This window comes from Psittacula echo, assembly GCF_963264785.1.
Source record: "Psittacula echo genome assembly, chromosome: 11".
In the NCBI taxonomy this organism is placed as follows: domain Eukaryota; kingdom Metazoa; phylum Chordata; class Aves; order Psittaciformes; family Psittacidae; genus Psittacula; species Psittacula echo.
Genome location: NC_137746.1, coordinates 493389 through 514191, shown reverse-complemented (window position 1 = coordinate 514191; position 20803 = coordinate 493389). Strand labels below are relative to the sequence as shown.

Genomic DNA, 20803 nt, shown 5'->3' with positions numbered 1-20803 from the left:
TGCTTAGGCTGGAGATTTTCCTAAAAGGATCTAATCCTAGTGAAGATCAGCAGGGGAGTTAACTCTACAGAGGTGTTAGGTTAGCTATCAGATTAATCTGCATCAGCTGTTAAACACACTGCTCTCATGGCAAAACACTAGAATACATTGTCTGGGGAGGGATGTGGAGACATCATTATTGAGGGGCTATGGGAAGATGCTGGATAAATATCTATTAGAAATGACACAGAAACAGTTACACCTGCCTTGGAGAACTCGGGCTAGATCAGACATTCCCAGTGTGTAGCACCTGAAGCACAGATGGCATGCAGAAAGAGCTGTCTCTGTGGAGGCAGCTACCTGAGCAGCCATCCCACCCCATGCAAGTGCTCATGTGAACTGCACAGCAAGCATCTCCACACAAGGAGTTCTGTTAGCAGATGGACTTAAATACCACCCATTCACCAACTGTCTATAGCTTGCTTGTTGCGGACAAATCCACCACTAGCTCCTCAGCCTGCTCTCTTTTGCAAGTCTCCAACTAGTGCAAGAACATGTATTTTGCAATCAGGTTGCTTGAGTAGGGCCTTAGACAAAAGCTAGGGAGCATGCTAAGACCCAGGTCAAATGTGCCCCCATGGGTCAGTTTGTCTGGATGGGGAAGAACAGCACAGGGCTGGAAGATTATTAGGGGTGTTTATGGAAGAGGATGAACACAAGCAAAGAAATCTCATCTGGGGAGGTGAAAGACAGCAGGAGACCTGATGCTGGGAGCTCTGGCCTCTTGCTGATGGCAGTCATATGTATTGCCACTGCTGTTACTCTTGGTGATAGGCGAGCAACGTTGAGGTCCTTCATATCTGTATATTCTATTATAAATATATAATACAAATATACACACACACACAAACAATATTCCTAAATGCACCAAGGGGCTGAGCCATACAAGTTCCATTAGACTTAGGATGACTTTAAACCCTGAAAAATACAGACGACGCACAAGGACTAGGCTTATGAAAGGGTCCTGGTGTTAGAAGGTGACTGCATTTCTACCGGTTTCACACCAGAAGCTAAGCTCAAAACATCCTGCCACGGCAGTAGCAGACTCTTTAGTGCAATGTTACTGGAACACAAAGGTCTGCACCTCCAATTCAAAAACTGAATAGAGCTTCCAGCCCTCAGGCTGATGCTTACCAGCAGAGTTGGTGCATCAGCAACTGCCAGCCATGAGGGTGCCTAAGTAAAGCTGAAGAGAGCTCATCTTTCTGTATGTCATCCTGTCCATATTAATCTATGCTGTTCCATCCTTATACTACACATATAAGCACCACACTGCATGTCCAAAAAGTGTATTGCAGGATCCAGATTACCTTTCAAAGTGAACACACAAAACTTGGGAACATACCTTGTCTAAAAGCTCTTGGTTTCTTTTAATGAAAAGCTGTTTGTCCTCCACCCAGTGTGAGTCCTGTTGGATGAAGCAGTACTATTACAAAATAATCAAACTCCGTGAGGTTGGGCATGTTTACTGAAAATTGGAGCCACAATATTCAGGCTTTAAAATCCTAGAGGAATGAACTGCCATTTACAGAACAACATATTGATGTACCAACCTGTACTAAGGCTTTTGAACTCACTAGACCTGCCTGTTTACTGAACAGCAACATTACATCTCATGCAAATCTACTGAAATCGCGCCAGGTATTTTGTAAGCAGAGCAGGTAAGATCCGAAGTAGGAAAAGAAAATACACACAAGAAGTGCTTACCTGCCCTTTCTGTGCTAAAGTTTTCTCCAGATCTTCTATTTTAGCTTTATACCTCTGGACTTCAGCTAGGAGCTGCTCCTGAGCCTGTTGAAGTCAGGCACAGCATTAAATAATACAAAACCAGCAATGTGACTGGTATTAATAGGAAACCAAACACAGCAGGGTCTTGGTTCACGCTGTTGCTTCCACTGACTGAATAACTGTTACAGAGATTCTAGCTCGGCAGTGTTTTGTGCCACCCCACAGCTTGGGGTACAGATGACACAAGGAAACAGCGGCAGATCAGCTCCTCTCCCCACCCAAGCCTCTTACTACTGTGTATTGCATTAGAGTAGTGAAACACAAACTTAGGTATTTGGGGTGACAGGCTTTGCTCAAAGACCCTTGTAAGGGGCAGTCCCTGAACTGAAGAAAAGTGCTTAGTAGGATAGGAGCAGGACAAAGGTAATGGAAAGAAGCAATTGTAACTGCCTCGGGAGGCTTCAAGAGCCAACTCACCAACATGCTGAACAGCCTGATGCCATCTCACAGCTGACACTACTTTTAGCAAGATTTTGGGCTGCAGACCGCCTGAGGTCTGAATGATTCTATGATTTTATTAGAGGGACAACATTTTTAGACTTGGAAGATTTACAGTAGTCTGCATTACATTCAAATTTGCATGTTATTTGCATTTCTTTGCTAGAAACATTCAGGTGACTATTTGAAAGCCCACAGGGCTCCATTTAGCTGGAAAACCCAACCCCTTCACACCAGGGCAAAAGATGAGAATACCCTTGTGACCCCTTGCCAAAACGCGAATTGCCTGTTTTGGCATGCCTGCCTAACTGCGGTTTTCAGGTTCAGGTGGAGGACAGTCCCATGTAAACTGAGTCATTGTGTCCATTCTTAACAGTCACTCTCTTTAAATGTACTCAATGAGTGAAATGGACAACTGTCAGTTATATGGATGTTGTATGTATGTCCTGATAGGAATCAAATGCTCAGATACTGACCTTGGCTTCTCTTTCAGCATCTATGATGCCTCCCGTCTGCTCCTGCAGTAGTGCGTATGCTCTCTGCAGGGCCTGGTATTCCTTTGTCAGCTGTCGAAATCGCAGCTCTGATTCTTCCGCTGCTAAACCCTGAAGGATACGAAAGGACACATTTAAGCACCAGACAGTAGAGCACTGCTAAAGCAAAGAACGCAAGTGTGATTTGTTAAGCACAATAGTTGGTTTACAAGTCTTGATTAAAATAGCTTTTTTTGGTGAGTTTACTGTAACATGAAGTAATAATGTGGAATTTACACAGAATTTATGTCTTTAAGCTAAAAGAAATGCAATAAGTTTATTTTCTTGAAGGGAGAGAGGAAAAAAAATCATGTCAGATTGCAATGAAGTCATACTGTAGATTCTATGGACTAGATTTTGAGAGAACCTCTCAGCATTTTAGTGTATCAGTAAACAAAATTGAGGCCAAACTTAATGAAGAACTTAGCACTCGGTACACACTATAAAAACCCTAAGTGTTTTGAGAGCCCAGCCACTTTTGGAAGTCAAAGTCTCCTGAAAATCTCTCCTTGCCTATGGAAAGAGACAGCTCTTACCTCATCTAGATCATCATCTGGGGTTGCTGGTGTTCTGTCTGTTCTATATGAGGCCACAGAGGATGTTTCAGAGTCCATGGAATCATCATCATACCCAAAAACTGTATCCACCACATGTCTCTAAAGGAGGGAAAACATGATTTCTGAATCTCCTTGGAAACAGGTAGCGTGAGTTTCTGATGGGGTGAAAAGGTTGGTCCAAAATCATATTGCTGGTTAGTTAAAGGCAAGGCATAAAAAAGAGTGATGGGCTACCCCTGCAACTACCATCTCCAAACCAACCCAAAAAGAACCATATGGAAGATTAGGTCTTGCACTGGTGGAGAATGAGTTTGCTGAGTATTTTTTTCCGAGCTGAGGATCTGGCTCAGTCTAAAACTTGGAAAACATAATGGGAGCAGCACCATGCTAAAGAAAAAATCTCTGCTCTTGCAGGAAGGCATGAGAATTGTTTGTTAACATGAAAGCTGTTCAGAAGACATCTGTCAACATGCAGACTGGTGGGCAAAGACAACACCACAACGGCATAGAAATGCATGTAGAATAGGGAACCCTCCTTATTCTCTCATACTGCTGATATTTTTAATATCTTAGAGCTTTTCTCGTTGATACTGCTGTTGGAGTAAGTGAAAGCTATGCTAATACAAACTAGCATGAAGTAACTTATCTCACACATCTTTCCAGTACTACAGTAACTCAGTGACAATCTCATGTTGTAAGAGATTGCTCACACTACACACTTTGGTTAAATGTCTGACACCTCACTATCTTCTATCTCAGTAATGGAATTAAATGAAATGAAAACTGTATGTCCTATGAAGGTATAGATGCTTGGCCCTGCTGGCTTAGCTTCAGGGCACAGACTTCAGCATTTAAATACTTGGTTTATGAATAAATCTGCAGACAAACTGATCAGTGGGCACTTAAGATGCACTTCTGCTTTGCAGCATTTTTCACTTTTGCTTACAGGTTGCAGCCTTCTAAACCTGGAATTTTAATCATACAAAAAACATGTACCAAAGATGCCAATAACCTTTTGCATATATTATCTTTTTATGTTGTTCATTATTTTTTGTTGTTCATTATTGTAGAAGACAATAACCATATTCTCCCATGTTATAATCTCTGGCTTTGAAATAAAGTGGACTGATTAAAATATTTTGTAGTCCTTGTCTGCCAGCTATGTCTGCTGTGTCTTGCTTCAAAACCCACAGAGGAACAATGTCATGACACTGAAATTCTCTTGTGTGTAGGATAGTCTTGCATTACTTTCACAGAATGAGGCTGACAAACAGAGGGATGTGCTTGGAGGACAAATTGCAACTAAGCTCTGTTTCCTACACAGCATTTCCATTTTCTGAAGGTAGGACACGGCTGTTACAAAGTCATTCTTCACATCTAGCTTACAAAGGAACTATTTGAAACACTACTGATACTCGGCACCAGCTTTGGACTTGACCCAATTCAGGGTAATACATGGAGTAGCCATAGGCCTGTGGAACTGAGCAGGAGAGAATGGCACTCAATTTAAAAACTTCCACTTGAAGAATAAAGATGCACAAGGATTTTGCTTCAGTCCATATGTGCTATGAAAAATAGATAGCAGAAGATAGAGAGGGCCTCTGGAAATGTAAATACACCACAGCGTAATAGACATTGAGATCAGTATTTATAGAAACCAGATGGAAAGAAGATTATTCCTATTTCAGAGAGAGTGGGGGAAAGCCCCATTTTACTGGAAATAAAATAGCTACATACCCTCAACTGAATTTCAAAGTGGAGTTAAAAAGCTCTCCCAAAGTGTAAGGTGTTTATAAACCTGATCACTAAAGCAGATTTTTATAATCCACAAAGCTCTCTTTAATCAGAATGCTAAAGTGTGTTTTCCTACAAAGCCTACTAGTATTTTTATAAACCAAAAACCATTTTCCTCTTACCTTAATTGGCTTTGAGCTTCTTTTATGCTTTCTGCGACGAATGAGTTTCTCCCTGTCCTGGAAAATAAAATTTAAAAGTTACTCTCATCTTGTTTGCAGCTTTAGAAGGCCAAATCTACAGAGGAAATAAATTATTGGTCATTCACCAACTCTCTGTTCATACATTCAAACAGCAATCTGATTCCAGGTGTGAGGATTCATATCCAAATCTCCATGCATGTCAGCTGAAAACCACTTGAAGAAGATGGGATATCTGCAGAAAACCCCTCATTGTGCAGTTGCCCTGACAGGCACTGATGGATTTCCTGTTAAAATCACTGGGAAGTCTGTTGCAGGGGCCTGGTTTGGGCTTTGTGTGAGAGGCTGTCCACCTTCCCTGCAAAGGAGATGCTGCCTTTGTTTCAAAGTTGTTACATGATGGTGGCATTGATCTCACCCCTCCTAGCAATGACCTCTTAGAAGAGGCAACAGCCTGTTTTGGAGTCTCTTTCTCCTTACCCTCAGCATCATAATACAAAGTCAGCTGAAAAAGGGATTGTCAGTATTAAATGACAGAAGAACGAGTGAACCACCGTCTAGCAGCACACACTTTTCCAGCACATGGTATCACACTGTGTGCCTGCCTCTTGTTACGGAAACTTTTGAATGGTAGCTTAGTTATAATGGTAAAACAAAACAGCCTTGTGAACATGTAGGTATCTTCCCAAGCTTCACAGTTCTTAGTCTGTGTTCATTTCTAGAGCTCAGTTCTCACACACAAGTTATACTTTTGAGTTGTAGGGGCTGATGCCCCACTAGAAATTCAATTAAACTGCTCCCTTGCACACCTACATCTAAAAATCTGCAGGTGTTAAAAGTAAGATATTAACCATTGGATCTTGAGTTATAAGAAGAAATACTATCAGTGGTGAACTGTACATTGGAATTGTTCCTAATTTCCTGGTGTTCTGGACATACCCTCGTTAGCTCATCAATTATGTTCTGTTGTTCTATGACCTGAAGCTTTAAGAATTCAGTTTCTTGTTCCTCATTAGCCTGATCCAGGTCATTGAGAGATCTTAACTTCTTTAGAGGAGGATGTGATGTAATTTTTTCTCTCTGTGGTAGGAAGAGAAACAGGTAAAGTAAGATCCAGCAATTAAAAGACCACCTTCAGCTAAAAACTAGACATTTAAGCTGTACAGCCTTTTAAATATCCCTCAGAAACACCATTTTTATAACTTTATTTATACCTGCCAGCACTTCTTAACAATAGAGCAGCACAGGAAGGTTGAGTTCTTCAACCAGAAAAACAAAGCTTTACCTATTTACTTACTGTGTGGCAAGATAGCTGCTACAGCAGCCCTTACCCATAGCTCTTCCTTTGCCGTGCATCAAGACATCCTAACATATGGCAAATTCAGCTGAACTCCCTACCTGTTCGGTGGGTGTGCAAACAGCATCTACTCCTGTGATCCCCTATGCCCTTACTGATACCCATCACATGGCCATACACACTGAGGAGAGGGACATGCTTTAGTCACATGGAAGACATATATCCAGTAGGAAGAAGAGGAAAGGCAAAAAACTGTGGTACGACATCAGTTTTAACTAGAAATCCACATCCTGCCTGGGATAAGAGATGGCTACAGCCGGTGAGAATTGCTCTAGCCACCCATAGCCTGCTAGCTGCCATAATTTGGGCATCTAAAGTGTAAAAAGTAGATCTTAGGGAGCTAAGCTATAACATACGTGCTGTGTGCACACACGTGACAGTGGTGGTGCCTGCTGATGTCTAATGCATGCAGATTGCCAGGTCCCTTCTCTCTGCTGTGGGACAGCCCAAGGGGCTGTGATCTGTACTACCACAGCTGTGGAAGAACAATTCTGACCTGTGACACCTGAATTGCAGAGCCTTAAAGTAGCTTAACCTTGTAACACTAAAGCCTTTTTTTTTCAAGAAAGTGAATCTGATCCTCTCACCCTAACCGCAGGAAAGCTGCATCCATTGCAGAAGTCAGCCTGCTCATGACTGTGCTGGTGCAAGCCAGAGACAAGGAACACTTAAGAGGAAGTTGTCCCAGCCTGCCATCTTACACCTGGCAACCCAGAACTTCCACCTCCTTTTCTTATTAATGCCGAAGCAACCTCAGTGCATGTGTAGGGAGTGGATTCTGACTGATACTCGGGGAAATTTCATTTGAAGGACACAGACATAACTGCTTTGACCCCATTTAATATAGCCCAGATGTGAAACTGATTAACCCTAGACAAATTTACAATACTACAGTTATCCTTTCCCATGCCCATCTACCATGTTTATGTTTTATGGGAAGACTGTATGTGCTCAGTGGCAGACCAGGACTTCGCCATCATCAGCAATAACAAGAACATGTATATTCAAAGATGAACATCACACTGGCTGAAAACATCACTCTTAACAGGTTCCTTTTTGAGTCCCAGATGCCAAACAGTAGTGTGATGTGATTCTGATACAATTATTTCTTTTTCTTTTTTTTTAAGAATTGAAACTCAATATTCTAATCTTGGAGATCATAGTAAAGATTCTACATTCACATATTATGCATTCACTTAAGTATACTGTACACAATACACAATGTTACAGTATGTATCTATTATATAGAGACATAAGCATGGCTGTATCTTATCAGGAGTATTACACATGCTATACAACACTTTTTTTGTACATATATACATGCATACACGATGCAGATGTGGCTACCATAACAGACATAGATCTACAGCAATCCTCACTTTGCTCTTCAATACCAACCATTTCTATATTTTCTTTAGTAACTGCTTTGAGTTTATCTTCCATACGCTGCAAAGACTGCATAAGTTCATCATTTCTCTTCGTGAGGCACTTGTTCTTTTCCAGAAGAGGTTTACATTGTTTCTCAGCTTCTCGGACACGTTTCAGCTGTATTGATAATAGCAATTAATAATCGTAAATAATCCAAATAAAAGATTTTTTTCTCATTCCTGTGTTAGAAGTACTTTTATTAATTCCCTATTGGACTAATGTCCCAGTAAACACCAAAGTGATCTAGTGGAACTGATGTTTACAGCTTACATAGCTTTATCTATATACCTCAAAACATAATTCTGCATATTCATTTCCAAAAGATGGCTTTATCAATGAGAAACTCAGAAATGAAGCAACCCAACACAGTCAGGCAAAGCTGCTACAAAAGTCTGAAATGACCTGTGCTTCATCTGCAAGAAACTCACTGATTTTCTCACTGAAAGACAGATTTTCATAGGTATCTACTCAGTCTGGATCACAGCAATAACAACATAGTTGTAACTCTGGTTTTTAATGCCACACAGTGAAATACTTGTGCATATGCACAATGAACTTTGTTTTAATCAATAAATCACAGAACATTTAATCAACAAATCCCGTTAAGATAGGAAGATACCTTAGGGCATACTTGGAAGTTTCAGTATTGGTACAACTAGAGTTTTAAGCAAGATCTCCTCTGAAAAAATAGTTCCATTCAGTAATACTGAATGGTTTATAGCTATATTTTCTTTCTCTAAGGGAGGACAAGGAAGGTGTCATGTGGCTTTGAAAAGACATCATCTCTGTGCCCAGATGATCTACTTCATAAAGGCATTGTCCCAGTTCTGCAGTATTGTTTATCACTGGGAGGTTCCTGCCCCTTGCAGTTCTGCTTGAGGAAAGAACTGCAAGAGTTTTCTGTAGCTATTTAGCACAGTCAATCACACTTCCTTACATCACCTCATCATCTTACTAGGCTATTTAAACTAAACCAGTAATTTAGTCTGAAGCAGGTTAGCAAGTATCTGACAATCCCTTCTGCTAACAGAAAAGGGGGGAGCAGCTAGGAAGTCATTACATCTTTGGCCAGAAAAGCTGTGGACAAAACAACTGTTTGTCCTACCCTAAGAAATAAATTAGTTGTTGCTAATCTGAATGAATCAAAGCATGTAGTACTTCCAGCAGTACTCCTGGTCACTTTTAACCAAATGTGTTCGTTGTAGCCACGTTGTGTGAGGAACAACTCAGCAGTTTTCTAAAAGCACTTTTTTTAATTTGTAAAAAAATAGCCTGAACATTTAATGACATGCAACAGGTAATCAGACTGAGTCATCAGACTCCAAGTTATTCAGTGTCACAGAAGTCTGAGAGTTGAGAGCTTTTCATAACTGGAGACACATGAACATATCTGTAATTTTCAATCTTGCTAAGACATTTTGCAAATACTACATTAAGAACTTGAAGAGATTCAAGCCAGCTAAACTGATAAGAAACAAGTGCATTAGGAGTCCTAGCTCAGGAATAAAAAAACTCATGAGTTGAATTTCAACACCCTCCTCCTTAATCACAGAAGTGGAAGTACGGAGAGGCTAAAAAGCCAGGATGTTGACTTCAACACACACATATCACCACTTAGAATTAAGTCAGATAAAGGGATCAATTCACCACTGTCCAGTCTCCTTAGATCTCTTCACTATTCTCAGCCTGGTCAAATACTGGATTATAAACATTACTTCAGTTACAGGATAAGCCCCATCATACACTGTTGTATGCTCAAAAGGTCAAGGAGGGAACATAAGCATTCATACAGTCACCTACAAACCTCTCTGCCTCAACTTTTATTGTGGCTTTTTACTCATATCACTTCAATGAAATTACTGTTAATTCTAGGATTAAAAAAGTCATCCTCAGCCTCCTGATGGATGGAAAAGGCATATTCATCACTGCCTGTCATCTTTGGATCCTCCTCTCTTTGCCTTTTCCTATGGCTCCCAACCTCCTCTATCCGATAGTGCAAAACTCACGCACCAGTTCATTTCGTTCATCAACAAGCAACGTATTCCTGTCCTCCAGCTTCCGGATTGTGGCATTCAGCTCTGCTATCCTCTTCTGGTTTCTGCGCAAGTCCTGCTCATTGGCAACAATATAATACAGTTACTGAGTCTTTTCAAAATACATGCTTGGGAAAAGAAGCCTCAAAACCCACACACCAGTCAACTTAAGCTGTCATCGTCAACAAATTGTAGTTATGTATTTTCACAGTATTGAATGTACTTGCAAAAATATACATGTATTTGGAAGAAAGCATCTGATTTGGGGGACACTTTGACTGAAAATTTTCAGCTGTTGAACAAATAAAGAGAAACCAACCAAACAGACGTTGGTGTATTTTTATGATGGGGAAGAAAAAGCAAAAAGATAAAAGATTCTAATTTTTATTGCCTTTTCCTATACCTCACTTCTATTTGCTGAGCCACTATGTCAGGTGAAAAAGGACACCCTTTTCAGTATCAATTGCATTTACTTTCTTATTCCTTATATGTATATGTATAAATATGGGTATATTCACACATTTGTTGTGTAAACATCATATATTTAGTCACACAACTAGTGAGTTGCATGCTTTGTGAGTGATGGCAAGGGCTGCACACCTGGAGAATAAGACAAAAGAGGATCTCCCAAAAGTCTCCCAGATTCTGACCCCTTCCTTCACCCTGCCCATTCTTGACCATCTTCCCAATTCTATGTGGTTTTATGTGGTTTTAAGGATGTGTGCTATCCAGGTAGTTATGTTAATTGAATGATTCTTTCAAAGGTGCACTAATTATTTAATATATTTTATATTTGTAAATAGAGCAACTGAGAAAACAGCCTTACAAAGCTTGGTCTCATTAGTATTATCTCTGAAAAATCTATAGACATAACTTCTCTGTAGTGAGTAAGAGTGGGAATGTTTTCCCAGGGCCTGAGAAAATATTTAAGCAAGAGAAACACAGCCATGTTTCTGCTTTGCAGCAGCCAGTAAAACCTGCATACAGGGCTGCTGCAGTGCTCCGAACCATCTCCGGCCCTTCCTGGGATTTCTCTCTTGGGACTGCTCATGTTACACTCTGCCTCCTTCACCAAGAAGAGCTGTTCATCCAGAGCTTCCTTCTGCAGCTGCAGCTTCTGCACATAGCCTGTCTGTGTCTCCAGTTCTTTCTCCAAGGAAAATATGATCCTGTCTTTAGCCTTGATCTCATCCATCTGAATGAGAGAAAAAACACAACAATGATATTACTGTGTAAAGGCAACACCATTTTAGCTTTCTCCAAAATAGTAGCATATGGTTTACTTAACAGCAGTGTTCAACACTGAAATCTGCTATATCACACTGCACCAGGCTTGTAAAACAACACACTTTGTGATTTCAGCCATAACAGTACATTGACACAGTGGCAGATTCACTAGCCTTACAGAGTGAAGACCAAGGACTGATCCTGATGCAATGCTAACAGATAACTGGGTGAATAGTTCAGGCTTTTGCACTGCATTTTGATCAGTCATTTATACTAGTGAAAAATAAGTATAAACTCTGACAAACCCAAAACCATTTAGAATAGCTCCTCCTCGTGTAAATGCAGCTACATAGGCTGGGAGAGGAGAGGTTATGGTCCAGTTCTGACAAACAGAAGATATGTGCAGACCCAGTATTTCTTAAAGCTGATTGCCATGCTATTAATCTTGGCTGAGTGCAAACTCAAGCTATTCATTTTATTGTTACTTAATTTCTGTTGAATACCCCAGGACTAGCCAAGACAAAAAGAAGTGTCACTTATTTCACCTCACACCAATTTTTAAGAATGATGACTGATAGGAAAATCTAGAAGGAAACTTAGAATTCTAAGATCAGAGCACCCAAGCCTTGCAACCATGAAAACTGATACAAAACTGATAACATCATAAAGCTCCAAAAAATTTAGTGAACGAGAATTTGCAAATCACTCTGGCAAAACAGAAGTTCTATTATCCGAAGTGGCACGAATTGTTCTCTGAAAACAAAAATTGTACCTATCCTAAATTTTGGCCGCTTCAGGCAAAGACACTTTCTGGTCTTGCAGCTTTCCAGTCTCGCAAAAGTACTCCCCAATTTGTTTTTCCAATGAGTGGGACTAGATTCTGATTTCCATTCATTATATGCCACTCTGATGTAACCTCCTGCACTCTAACAGCAATACAGTGGATTTGGAAAACCCTTGTGTAAGATAAAAATAATTCTGGACTTGTTCAAGTTTCTTATGTGAGTAAATAGCTGCCAAAAAGCCTTTCATCAGTGGCTAAAAATAAAATACACAACACAACGGTGCAACCAGAGTTGATCTTAGTGTTATTATATTTAGCTCTGGTTTATCCTGAGTTGGACTATAGTTCCTTTCCATATTAAAACATGAAGACAGAACTTCAATTCCAGATGAGGGGGGAAAAAAATTGAAAAATAAAATCCAGTAGTTTGTCCTTGTGGCTACACAAAACTGCAAATGAGGATCAAAGTAGCAAGAAGGGTCAAAATTCAGAAGGCAGATATGAAGAATCCACCACTCCTAGTCTGTACTACACTACTGAGCATTCTGGGAACACAAGAATGTACCTCCAGTATACAGATTTCAAACAGGTTGAGGATGACCCCCCCAAAAATATCATTCCTGACAGTTTACATAACTATGTCTTCTACTTAACTATCAAATCCTCAATTCCAGTTTTCAAGCCAGACTTTCCACCATTGCAAGCAGGTCCAGCTCCCTGGATAAGGAAACATGGCAACTTGCACCATTGCTAATGTGGGCCTCATTTTGTTCATTTTTCCCTGTAATTACTGAAGGCTGTGCCAAGACCAAAACAAAAGCTATCTCTCCTCCTGCCATGGATTAATGTGTTTAGGATACCATCACAAGGGCAAGAGAAACTAACAAACCACAAGTGCAGATGCAAACACTCTTTTTCTAACACTTTGTATTGCACATGTATTGGCATCTCTGCAAGCCAAATCCTTATGGACTAGGCCAACCACTTCCTCACTTTAAGGTGTTAGCTGCCATTGCAGTGGTTGCTCTCTCACCAACTCACCATGATCTATTTTTTGCTAAGAAATAACAGTGAGAAGCCTGTAATACTTTTGCAAACTGAAGTGCATTGCAGAGTTCTGCATTCAGAAAAAGCTAAGGGCACAAGAGACAAACTCACTATGGCATAAAAAAATACATGAAATGTTTCAGTTACTGACCAGGCGGCGAATATCCCTTTCACTCTCCCATTTGATCTTGGAAATGGCTTCCTGGTGGGATTGATGCTCACTCCGAAGATCCCCTGCCTTGATCTTATCGGCTTGGATCATATTGTTAAGGGCCTCATCTACCTGCTTTTTGGCAGACTTCAGTTCAGTAATTTCCTGCAGAAGTTTAAGGCGCTCAGAGTCGAACTGTTTCCTGGCCTCCTCACGAGCCTCAATAGTCAGCGCTGTCCTTACTTTATCACTGCTCCCATCCCGCAGCGCACTCAGCGCTGACTTCAGGCGCTGGATTTCACTGTCTCGGACTTTGACCATCCGCGTCATCTCCTGCTCATGCTGTTTGATGAGGTTCTCCCTCACAGCCTGCAGCTCCTTCATTTTCTCCTCATGGAGTTTGGCTTTTAGCTCCGTGATCTGCACAGTCTGCTTGCGCTGCTCCACCTCGCGGATGCGCTTAGTTTCTTGAGTCTTCTCCCTTTCAAGTTTAGCAACCTACATTAAGATAAAATGGAAGTCACTTGCTCCCAAGATAATGTTATCAAAACAGGCCCACACAGACACACAGTCATGTAAAATTGAGGAAGACCCTGCTGGAGAACCTAGATGATCCTTCACCCTCCTAAAGCAAAATATGGGCCAACTCCCAGGGCATTCACACAGATTTTTTGCTGTCTTACTCAAGTCAAAACAACCTTGTCTTCTCCAGGTGTCTTACCTCACACAGTGACACAACATGTAGCTTAAGTATTTCCTAAGGAAATAAGACCCCATGTATATGCATGCATTTGTCTAACAACTTTCTATCCCATCAATGTCAGTCAAATTCACCAGAAAATTAGAGGGCTCAGATATAGCAAGGTTCCTATAACTTTCATGACCATGGGCAGTCAATCAGATGAGAGAGAATTGCTTGCCTCTCTGTGATCCCACCTGAGGTAAAGTGCAAGTCTCAAAGTCCAGGAAACACTTCATTTTTTACAAATGTTCTTACCCATACATAGAGCTTTCAGAGACGTTTGTAGTAACTTCTTAGTCACATATCTACAGACAAGCACGCTTCATGGTTATTATGTTTATGAAACAGCTAGCTTTACTTAGTATACATCATTTGCTAGTCCTTATTAAACTAGCTTTTAAAGTTCTTTGTCCATAGCTTTGGAATCAAAGTTACAGAGCAACCCATCAGTCCACAGTACACTTACACTAATACTAGTGTGTAACTTCATACCCCTGAGCAATTCCACAATAGTCACCTACGTGAACCTACACCAAAGGAAAGCAATGGATAAGGAATGGTTTCAGTTCAAAGCAAACTTGGTAGGTTTGTCATTTACAGTGAAAAAGAATGTGGTTTCAAAGATTGTAAGAACTTGCTTTTTAATTCCTTATTGAAAAAGGGCCACAAGGAAGAGTAAGCAAACCTCAAAGGTCAAGTTGGACAGGGCTATGAGCAGCCTGATCTAGTGCAACATGGTCCTGCCCATGGCAGGGGTTTGGAACTGGATGAGCTTTAAGGTCCCTTCCAACCAAAACCATTCTATATTCCATGATTCTTTCAGAACTAAAAAACGGGAAAAAACCCCCATCAATATGAATGAGCATAGTAGCAGGTCATCTGAAAGCCCTCCAAGAGACACTGGTGGTCTAGCCTGCAGGCCTAATTGATTATTTGGAGAGGATTTAGTGAAGGTAAGTTTCTATCACCAAGATCGTTCTGACAAGTAACACTCCATAAAAATGAGAGGCATCTTCCTCAGAGGGCTCCTTGGAAAACAAATCTGAAGGATTCTCCTAGAACTCACATGTTTTGTAAGGGCTGCCCTACATAAACAATGCAGGAAAAGAGAGTGGAAAGTTCAGCAGAAGATACAGGCAAGAGCTGAAGCTGCAGCACACAGTTCTGAGGTTTCTAAAAGGTTTCTAAATTATCCGGGAGGCACCTCAAACCTCCACAGGTATGTCTATACCACAGGGCCATGGCTATTACCGTGTGTGTATGATACTCATCTCCCTTTAGCCTACATATCTGAGACTGTAACTGTGGCAGACCAAGTGGTACCTAAACAAGATTTAAACACTGCATACATACCCTAGGGTATAAATACAATTCAGCTGCACTGCAGATGGATTGAAAGGGTTAACATGGATTGCCATGCTATACATTCAAGGAACCCTTCACTCAACTTTGAAATAAGGGCAGGTCTTGCTGAGATATCAGCCATCCAAAAAACAGCAACACTACACAATTTCTAAACAGTGAGTGGACAGCAACACTACACAATTTCTAAACACTGAGTGGATAGGATGAAACCCACTAACTTGAATATGGCCAAAGGGGTTACATAAGACATATTGTTCCATTTGAGTGACAGAGGCTTCTTAGACTTGTACCTCAATAAAGTCTTTTCCATGTAAGCAACAGGACGTCCACAGTAAGAAAACGCTGTATGTGGAGAAAGCAGCAGACCACTGTTCTAGGAAACAGTTGTGTTGCATCTGTTCATTTCTGTGATACTATCTTTTCCATGTGTTTCCCTCCTTCAGCGCAGACACTGTTAAATAAAACCAAACCTCCACTTACCTTTGATTTCTCCTGATGCAGCTCAATTTGAATGTCTGTTAGCTTGGTCCTGAGTTCCTCATTGGCAGCCTGTAGGGCAACAATAAGTGCCTCAGGCTTTTCGCCCTTGCTACGTCCTTTTTTTGACATGGTTTCTTATCAGCGAGAGTCCACGTGTTTAATTATTTCAAATACAGACTGCCATCTTTTTCTGTTCCTTTCAGTGCCAGTTAGTTCAGCACCTACTGCATGGCATTCCTTAAGCTCCCGAACTCAGCTGCTTTGGAAGCCCTGTGAGAAATAAGACATACTATTATTTGTCAGTAGACAGTGCAGCATGACAGCTCACATAGTTACAGAACACAAGAGAGAGCTCACTTCTTGAAACACTGCAATCTTTGTCTGAAAACCTGCAAGGGAGATCCCAGCACAATCAAGCTTCTATACGCAAGTCTGGTGTACTAATGGAGGTTCCATGTATGCCCTTTTTATGTTCTCAGAAAGGGCACCACGCAATGAAGACAGAAGCTTGTTTACTGTAAGGATTGCTGCTGTTGAGAGTACAGGGCTAGAAAGGGCAGGTAAATTTAACCCAAGCCTTGCAGCCTGAGGTAACCACAAAGCAGGCACTTTAGTCTTGAGCATCCACCAAATATATCTTCCATTTACCCTTCCCAACCCTTGATCCCCACAACATCCTGTGCCACACCCAAAGACTGTCCACAACACGGCTACAATCTGCCATTGCTCTTCTGCCGTCTCTCAAAACCTGGTGAAATATTGCTTCCAGGAATTCATCTGTCTTATATAAACACAATGGTATCTGTATCCATATGCAAAGCTGCACCAGGGGAATTTTAAACTGCACATTAGGAAGCATTTATCTACCAAGAGGGTGGTCAAACACTGGAATAGGCTCCAGAGAGAGGTGGTCAATGCCCCATGCCTATCAGTGTTTAGAAGGCATTTGGACAATGCCCTTAGTAACAAACATGCTTTAAGTTTTGGTCAGCCCTGAAGTGGTCAGACAGTTGGACTAGATGAGCATTGTAGGTCCCTTCCAACTAAACTATTCTTTTCTAACACAAAGGATAACAAACCAGATCGACCTTGCAAATTCACTCTGCTGATCTGAATGAGTATCCTACTGAGACATAGGAAGATATGTAATTTTAAAAATATTTTGTTACTGTGCTTTATGTAGAGCAGCTCTAAATAGAGTGAGGCAGATACATCAAAAAAATGTACCCCAAAACTGTTTTTTTGACTGTAATTTCCATTTAATTTAGTAAATGAATATTTCAGACAAGATTTATCTTCTTTCTTTTTCACTGAAAGAGTGTTGTGATATTCAGATGCCCGAAGTTGTATCTTTTCACCTGTAAAGGCAGCCCTACCATTCTTTCAGAGGGAGGGGCCCAGTGAGTTTGTCAGTTCTTCATCATATTGCTTTTAATTGCACAAAGCTTGAATTTTATGCCAAAGCATTTTTAAGTATTTGCTTTTCCAACACCTGCTTGCAGACTGCAGTGAGGGAATAGCCTTTCATAAAAATCCCTGGTTATCTTGCAATATCACATCTTCCCCACATGGTGCAAATTATATTTACTGAAGAGTACTGTCCCTGCAGTCTGCCAGGGAAATCTAGGCAAGTCTGGAGGATAATTTCACCAGCTGCCGTGTCCTTACTACAATGAGCACTCTCAACCCCAAAGTGGGAAGGGAGCCAGTAAAATGTACTGGTTCTCAGCAGTACACATGATCAAATCCTAGATTTTAAATCTGAGAAGAAACAGTTTAGTTCCCTGCATAAATAAATTTCCTTGGTTTCAGTGGGACACAGCCTTCAGCATATAGACCTCCCTATGAAGTACATAGGGCACTGTGCTGATGCCATTAGATGTATCGGCTCAAGGAAATTAAAAACACCACAGCATTCCCAGATCGTGAGAATAACATGACCCTCATAACTGTTTCAAAACCTGGTAGTTTATTTGGCAATGCATCTATTTAGAGATTGCAAGAAGCATCAGTCATGTCTAAGCAAAAAGACCAGCAGAATTATTTATGACAAATGTCTACCAAGTACAATAGCAGCTGGAACATCTGTCAGCTTTGTCCTCTACTAGCACGTGTCAGTTTCATCAGTAGGAATTATTGTTCGAGCTCTTGGAGCCACAAAAAAACCTCTGGTTACGCAAAAGAAAGCTTCAAAAACAAGCAAACAAACAAATCTACATGCAGATTTCCATCCAAGATAGCAGGATTACACCCATGCCTAAGCCATAATAAATTGAGTCTGGATGTCAGAAGGAAAGACTGTATTTTCCTTCTTTCCTGAGCAAATCTATCCAGTAAATTCTGAAATAACAGCTACACACATTTCTTTTGAGATACATCTTGAATGAAAATCTAAATTAATTCACTGAAGGATTTGCCTCTCTTTTTATGGAAAGTAGTAACACATTGCTACAGGCTGTGAAGTATTTATCAGTAAGAGATCATGGCTACACTTGTCCTTAATTAGAGCTGCTGCTGTATGAAAAGTCACATTTGAATCTCAAAGTTTGTTTGTTGGTTGGTTTTGGGCTGGGTTTTTTGGTAGGTTTTGTTTTGAGTTTTTGCTTTGGTTGGGGTTTTTTTAAAGATCAATTCAAGCTTAGCTGCATGATATAACTAGGTAGGAGTCTATTTATTCACATTCCCAGAATTCTAAAGCAAACAAGCATTGAGCGTGCAAATAATGGTGTGCTGCTTCCCATGGCAGAACAAGCCATAAAACATAAATGCCTTGAGGAAAGCACTTCATAACCTTTAAGGTTGAATATAAAAAGACAAGTACAACTGGATGAGCAATCCCACTCAAAGCTTCTTCCTACCTAGTCTCTCTAATCTTTTGTTTTCCTTCCTTCCTACAAATTTCACCCATTTGTTACTGTTACTTTTTGTTACTTTTCTTTTGGCTTCCATGCCTTGCTTTCTCAATTTTTTTCCTTTATTTCTGTTTGCTCTTGTTCTTTCTTTTCTATGGCATTCTAGGCTACCTTTTTGTTAATACTGGGTACAGCCTCTGCTTCAGAGATGTTGGGGATCAGTCATTTTGATCAGCCATGCACGCTTTTATTCTCTGCTAAATTGCCCCTGCATGATATTGTCCAAAGCAGAACAGGATGTCCAGGACCATGACTATGAATTATACGGGTCTCCATATAGAGACACAAAGCCTCCACAGGTTACACCTGAATCTCGGAAGTGAAGAACACAAAGGACAGTCCAATCCCTCTCCTATCACTAATTTCCTTATTGATTACACCCTAAAAACTAATTTCAGGCTGAAAGTGAAAAAAGCAGGGGAATGCAGCTGGCTTTGAACACTTCTTTTTCTTTCTCTTGCAGTTTGTATCCTGTGCTGAGGATGTGGGAATGATTGCTCCATTTCAGATTTCTTTTTAAGCCAGGCATCCCTTTACCAGAAGACCAGTTAACCGCCCTCTTGGTGAGAAATTCCCAATCACAAGCCTTACTGCTGTACTGTTCAAGGCTAGCTCACGCAAACTGCACCCAGACATGTTTCATGGATACCCTTATCAGTGTAACCACTAGACAGGCTCAGCCCTGCACAGGGACACTGAACAAGAGTCTCACGTCCAAGTCCAGAGGTGACTCTGGGGAAAATGCTCGGGGTTTGTACTGTGGTTTCTATAGTTACATGGAAGATGCTTTCTGAAAAAGTATTAGTAGAAAGCCCTCTTGCCACCTTCCCCTGTAAATAGGTAAAAATCACTATTATTAAACTTAATGCTAAGTAGGCAAGATGGGATCAGGTTATTTCAAAACAATTTGTCTCTAGGGAATGCATTTGTCCCAAGAGATGAAGGTTCAAAATTGTCTCTTCCCTTTCAGTTTGCAATGAATGAGACAAGTTGCAGAAAATGCCTTCACTGCAATAACAAAACAAGAGAAACTCCACACTCTTTGCAGGGCAAGTTCAGCCAAGTCTGAAAAGGCATGAGCCCAGTGGAACAGCCATGGGCATATATGCTCCAGTTTGCATGTGAGACAGGCAAGCTTGTGTTTATAGTACAGAAACTGCCTGGGGCCTGGTCAGGAAAATAGCTGAGACCATCGTTCTTAGTTGCAACAGTTCCTTGTTTGACTATCCCTTGTAGTAAGAACCTGAGACATTTTATCTTCCTTTACTGTAATAAAGTGCATTAGAGCAATCTAGTCAGACCACTTTTGTCTTCTGAACCATGGGTTTGCTTTTTCCATGAATTATGTACAAGATCAATTTGAAATGGGATGCCCAAATTGTGTGTGCAAGATGAACTTAACATACTACACATGGTGGATGTCATTTGGCTGTGGGTGCAAAGAGGGTCAAGGTCACATACTTAGAAAATAATATGTGTAACATAAATTTTGCTCCTGCCCCAGTAAATGCACACTGTTATACACCATCTACGTGTGGCTAGACATACAGACCTATGGTCAAGTGCATACATCTAACGATGTAATTTCAGACTATATATAATATATATATATATATAAAAATATAAATATAAAAAATAAATGCTCAGAGCAATGCAGAGATATTCCAGCCGCTCCAGCCAATGAGCCGGCTTCATTTGGAGCTCAGCTCAGATGTCTCTATACAAACGCTCGTAGCATGGGGAACAAACAAGAGGAATTAGAGATGTGTGCACGACTGCGGGAGTATGATATAGGAGGCATCACGGAAACATGGTGGGATGGCTCCTACGACTGGAGTGTTGGAATGGAAGGTTACAGGCTCTTTAGAAAAGACAGGCCTGGCAGGCGGGGAGGGGGAGTTGCTATTTATGTTAGGGATAGGCTGGAGAGTATGGAATTCTGTCTGGGGACAGGTGAGCAGTCGACAGAGAGTTTGTGGGTCAGGGTT

At 40.8% G+C, this 20803-nt stretch overlaps 1 protein-coding gene across 1 annotated transcript in view; it reads right to left on the bottom strand.

Annotated features, from left to right (window-relative positions):
- JAKMIP2 (janus kinase and microtubule interacting protein 2) overlaps positions 1 to 20803 on the bottom strand; it is a 52867-nt gene that overhangs the window by 15056 nt on the left and 17008 nt on the right. Inside the window, exons 2-12 of the mRNA XM_080627050.1 lie at positions 15904 to 16173; positions 13317 to 13814; positions 11093 to 11302; positions 10085 to 10183; positions 8045 to 8191; positions 6229 to 6369; positions 5272 to 5328; positions 3335 to 3454; positions 2742 to 2870; positions 1747 to 1830; positions 1385 to 1447 (exon numbers count right to left, since the gene is read on the bottom strand). Coding sequence (XP_080483176.1) covers positions 1385 to 1447; positions 1747 to 1830; positions 2742 to 2870; positions 3335 to 3454; positions 5272 to 5328; positions 6229 to 6369; positions 8045 to 8191; positions 10085 to 10183; positions 11093 to 11302; positions 13317 to 13814; positions 15904 to 16032 — 1677 coding nt within the window. The 5' untranslated portion in view covers positions 16033 to 16173. The remainder of the gene's footprint in view (positions 1 to 1384; positions 1448 to 1746; positions 1831 to 2741; positions 2871 to 3334; positions 3455 to 5271; positions 5329 to 6228; positions 6370 to 8044; positions 8192 to 10084; positions 10184 to 11092; positions 11303 to 13316; positions 13815 to 15903; positions 16174 to 20803) is intronic.